At 48.6% G+C, this 5,658-nt stretch overlaps 1 protein-coding gene across 1 annotated transcript; it reads right to left on the bottom strand.

Annotated features, from left to right (window-relative positions):
• Positions 1–639: 639 nt before the first annotated feature.
• LOC119305864 (putative B3 domain-containing protein Os10g0537100) lies at positions 640–2,215 on the bottom strand. Its single transcript, XM_037582270.1, has one exon. The coding sequence runs from the start codon at positions 1,830–1,832 to the stop codon at positions 966–968; it is 867 nt and encodes a 288-aa protein (XP_037438167.1). The 5' UTR covers positions 1,833–2,215; the 3' UTR covers positions 640–965.
• Positions 2,216–5,658: the final 3,443 nt, after the last annotated feature.

Genomic DNA, 5,658 nt, shown 5'->3' on the forward strand with positions numbered 1-5,658 from the left:
TACTATGGACTGAAGGTGCTATATACAAATAGTGTGCCCTGAAGAATATTTGAACTGGAGAGAGGTGTTCCACCGCACGGTGGTTGCACGATAGCAGCACAAAGCTTCATAACAGTATTACTTCTCACAACTATATATGTACTTGATATGGCTACTTGGCTAGCTAGTAATAGTATTGATTTCAAGAGCTGAAACAGCTGGCATAATTTCAGACGAGTCTTGAACGAGCTGCAGAGATTTGCGGCATGCATGCGGTGGAGCAAACAGAGTCAGAAGCGCATCAGAAATCAGTAGACATCAGATGCATGCGGCAGTAGACAATGTTCATAGCCGATCGATGCGGATATCTGTACGTGTAGAAGGATTATGTTCTGACACCTGACCTCCTTAGTCCTCACCTCACCTTGCTTAGGGAGGAGAGCCTCGGGATCGATCTCCAGAACGACACTGCTTCAAGAAACTTGAAAGATAAACGTACCCAAGCATGAGTTGCATATATACATTGGTGCTAATTGTTATCATATGCAGGGAGCTAGGGAACGAGACTGTAGTGTAAGTGATAAAGGGAAGCCATAAATATTTCTCTTTTGCGAATGAAGGGAAGCCATAAATAATTTTCTTTTGCTAACGAAGGGAAGCCATAAATCCATAGAACGGGGCGCATGAAGCCATAATCCGTGCGAATGTATCTCATGATGCAGAGGTTCAGAGAGGTTTGATACATTCTTCATTGTCAAGGGAAAAACTCAGACTAAAATGAAGAACAATATAATTAACTAGCTAGTTTAGCAAGCAAATAATCATACGTGCAAGATGCATATCGTCAAGAAACAACCCATCTGATCTGAATGTTACACATAATGCAGGAGCTATATACGTACGCAGGCTGCCCCAATCACGCATTGCCTCTCTGGATCAAGTTCGCGTGTCAGTACTCAGTACTAGTCTTTAATCTGGCCTTGAATTCACAATCCAAGATCCAGGGAGCACTGCCTCTCCTTACCCGCCGTCGACGACGTTGACGACGACGGCAAGGGCAGCAGGAGCGTCGAGGTCACCATCTGCGTGACTCCGCAGGCGCCGCCGTCTTCCGTGGGCGGGCTATCGAGGTTCACGCCGAACAGCCGGACTCGCTTAGGCATAGGCCTCGTCGGCGGCTCCAGTACGGAGGCAGCGGCGTGCACCGGCACGGACTTTAGCACCACAGCCGCTGGCACCTGCTGCCGCAGGAATAGCACATGACGGTTGGACCCCGAGGCAGCAGGGGGGACGCCGTAGGTGGTGCCGAAGTCCCGCCGCCACGGGCAGAACGGCACAGACGGGAGGAGCGGCAGGCGATGTGACAAAGACGATGTCGCCGGCGGCGGGAAAGCTACGGTGGCGCTGTAAGCTTCGGCCGGGCGTCGGCGGCGGAAGTCGATGAAGAGGCGGCCGCGCGCAGCGCCGTCGCCGACCCCGCGGCCGAACAGGACGGTGTCGCCGGCGCCGAGGCGCTTCTCCTTCACGAAGCGGCTCCAGCCCTTGGTCATGACGTAGCTCTGGCTGCTGTTCCAGTACGAGTACCGGAACCGCCACGCCTTTCCCGCGCGGTCCTCGAAGCTGAGGACCATCCCCTTGCCGCCGTTAGCCTCCGTCGCCAGCGCTGCGGCAGCACCATCGAGAGGGAAGTAGCGCTCGGCGTGCTGCTTGGGGATGACCAGGCGGTTCAGCTTCCCAACGTCGCTCGGGGTCACTACCTTCTCGAACATGTGCTCTTTCTCCACCACCGACGACGACGCGCAAACCCTCTCGGATTCCTCGCCACCGGCCGGTGCGGTTGGCGAGAACTCCATGGCCTTGGGCCTTGGCGCGCTAGCTCCCTGCCAACCTCCCGAGCTCGAGGCACCAAGGTGCTGACTTTGACTGGTATGCTATTTCTGGGAGCCGGGATGGCACGCAACAGTACTATAATCAGCTATTCTTGGAGAAAAGAATTAGGGCTATGGCTATCAGGCTTACTATAATATGGGCCTCCGAGATTTCTTCGGATGATTGGAAAACTGGAATAGATGTGTGTACTACGATATGCGATTATGCCATGGATGAACAGATAGATGCCAGAAACGGGGGGTAGCTAGCTAGCTCATCAGGGGGGAGCACAATGAAGGTTCTTGGTTCTTGGATCTTGGTGTGTGTGTGTGTGTGTGTGTAGTGGGTATGAGTGTATGTATATGGGATAAGGTAGGAGAGAAAAGGTCAGGAACAATACAAGCAGCCCATGCCAGCTGCTTTCTTCTTTAAGGAGGAAGATGAGAGGGGGCGAGAGGTGGGGAGGAGGGAGAGAGATGGCTGTGAGGGCGTGGGGTCCACAGGCTACGAATGATAGGGTTTGAGAGATCATGTGATGGAGCATGTCCCTCTCAACGACCCAATTGTGTGTGATCGGTCAGCTCTATATATGGGATATGTGTGATTCAGATTGGTTTGCTAGCTGTGGTAACCCCTTCGGTTAACAAACTGTGTGGCATATGCTGGCACGAGCGATCGGTGAGAATGGATGGATCGATGGGTGAACAATCTGTGTGTGGGCACGATATTTTCTACGTAGCTTTTTATCACAGGTCCTCATGAATCATGGGATGGATGACCGAAGAGTTGTGTTGTATTTCCACAGAAAATTCGTCATTTGACACTACAAATTAGTATAGATCGTATCTACTGTATAAAAGAAATCTCATTCTGAAAATGACACTCAACATGTGTTTTTTTTTTTTTTTTGCGGGTGAACATGTGTTTCTTTCTACATAGTACTATTGGATGATAGGATTACCTCGTGTGTTTGCGGCGGGAATTGGTTGCAATATATTTCGTTGAGATTTGGCTTGGATATGAGAATGAAGAATGAAAATACATATGATTTATTAAACTTGATTATTATATTCCATAAAATATAAATTGCATTTCCCATGCATTTTAAGAGAAATAGAAGTAGTGGAGTTGATGAGGTGGCATGTATGGTCAAGTGACATGTGTGCATGTTGAGATAAATAAAAATATTATAGTGAGGATCAACTACATTTAGGTATATAGAATTATTATTTTCATATGTTAAACCTAGCTGCATGTAGGTGGTTACTCGAAAAAATAAACCACTTGTAGGTATTAAAACTTGCCGTTTGTTTTAAAACATATGCCAGAGAGACTAAGATGCCATTCAATCTCAAGAGAGGACAACTACAATGCAACTTCGGCTCTCTAGGCATAGATGCGCAACTAACTACCATCAAATAGAGATGAAGAAAATAACAAAATTAACTTCACAAAATGGACATGAGTATATATTCTATGACACACAAAATTTGGAGTCCAAACTGGATACATGCTCCAGCAAAACAAAGACACAAATAAAGAGTCATTTTGAATTTGTAATCAAATGTGAATAGTACGTGGGTATTACTCATAGCAGGTTTTATTTTCTTTCTCGGCATGTGGTTTGGCTTAATTTGGACTTTTTTTTGAAAAAGAAAGAGGCACACGGCCGCCTTTATATTTCAAAACAGGCAGTAGCCTGGTTGACATAACATGGGGCTAGTGATGTGCACCATGGTGCCACTTCACTAGAAGGAGGAGAGTACAGGGGGGGGGGGGGAAGCGGGGACTAAAGACTAGCTGGAGAGGAGATTGCCCCAAAACATAAGATCTTTATCCTGCTGCCGGGTGGCTCTGCAGCACCAGAGACGTAGCATGTCAGCAGCGTGGAACCTAATGTAGTAGTCCGTCCATGATCGGGAGTTGAAGGTACGATCATTACGCGCCTGCCATAGGGTGATAGCACATGCAGCAAAGGCCACGTTCCATTTACGTTTGAACTCCAACTGAGAAGCAGCTTGTTGAACAAAGGATATGAGGTTGGTTAATCTACATGCCAAAGGGGCCAGGAGCAGCTGATTCCAGAGGGCAGACGCTGCACGGCATCGTAGAATGATATGATGTATGGATTTAGAAGCAGGGCATAGGTCACAGTCCGCAGTTGGGGCGATGTTCATCCACTGCTTTTTAACCATATTGCATCTGGTATTTAGTCTGTCCCAAAAATCCAGCCACAGAAAAGTTCGATGCTTCATAGGGATCAGCGTATCCCATACCCAGTGGTGGAAATCACATTTGACACCTCTGAAAGAGAGTAGCCGGTAGAAAAAACCTGCAGTGATCTTCTTCTCAAGCACGGAAGGAGTGCGCTCGTCGTGCCCTGTGTCATTAGGGGCTTCATCTTGAAGCAACTGATGCATCAAGAGAAACTCTGCATTGGCAGTGTGGGAAAGGTTTGGGTGGAGTTGCACTGACCAAGAGCCATCGGAGAACTGTGACCGGACCGAGCAACAACTGTCCTTTGCATATGAGTACAGAACTGGAAACAGCAGATACAGCCTACCGGCCTGGAGCCAACGATCGTGCCAGAAAGAAACAAGGTTGTCGGGGCCCAAGGCGCATATGGAAGAGTTCATAACCAAAGAAACATAGACCTTGAAGCCCTTCCACATGGCTGTATCTCTGCTGCTAGTGCCAACCGGGATGTTCTTCTTTAGGTACTGAGAGGCAAACCACTGGTAGCAAGGGACGCCGGAGGTCTGCAAAATCTTGGCCAAGAACTTGCACATCATAGCACGATTGTGAAGCAGAAGATTTCTCACACCGAGGCCTCCATACTCTCGGCTTAGCGTGACTTTGTCCCAAGCCACCAGGCACTGACCACCTTTGACCTCATTCTTGCCTTGCCATAAGAAAGCACGCAAGAGGCTGTCGAGCAGGTCGATGGATTCCTTAGGCCAAGGGAAGCAGGACATGAAATATCCAGGTATGCCAGCAAGGACTGAATTTATAATAGTTAGCCGTCCTCCCATAGATAGGAAAGTGGCTAACCAACCCGACAACCTGCGGTCGACTTTGTGTATAACAGGCAGCAGCAAACCATGAGTGATCTTGTTCAGGGACAGAGGCAGCCCGAGGTAGGTGCAAGGAAAGGATGACAACGGGCATCCAAGCAGCGTGGCAATCTCCTCGGCCGTGACTGAATCCATATAAATAGGCACTAGCGTGCTCTTATGGTAGTTGATTACCAGCCCTGAGAAGGCCGAGAAGGCCGTAAGGATGCTCTTAACCAAAGCAGCCTGCTGAAGATTTCCCTTGAAGATAATTAGCGTGTCATCTGCATACTGCAACACTGGGAAGAAACTGTCAGATCCCAAAGGATGTTGTAGAGAGCCCTCCTGAAAATGCAAGTTACAAAGCCTTTGCAGCACATCCGCAACCAAGATGAATAGGTATGGAGACAGAGAGTCACCCTGTCGGAAGCCCTTTTTGGCCAGAAAGGAGGGCCCTAACTCACCATTCATCAAAACTCTCGAGCGGCCCGTAGATACCAAACTAGAAATCCAGCTTTTCCATAGCGGGGGAAACCCACGTGCATCTAAAATCTGATGGAGGCAGTCCCAGCTAACATTGTCGAAGGCTTTATGGAAATCTAGCTTCAAAGCGATGACAGGTAACTTCCTCTTGTGGGCACATTGGACGAGCTCAGCAGCCAAGGTAAAGTTCTCGATGATAGAGCGCCCTTTCAAGAAACCAGACTGCAGTGGATGTATCAGGGCAGGAATTTGCTGTTGTAGTCTGTTGGTCAAG

Source organism: Triticum dicoccoides, chromosome 1B, assembly GCF_002162155.2.
Source record: "Triticum dicoccoides isolate Atlit2015 ecotype Zavitan chromosome 1B, WEW_v2.0, whole genome shotgun sequence".
Lineage (NCBI taxonomy): Eukaryota > Viridiplantae > Streptophyta > Magnoliopsida > Poales > Poaceae > Triticum > Triticum dicoccoides.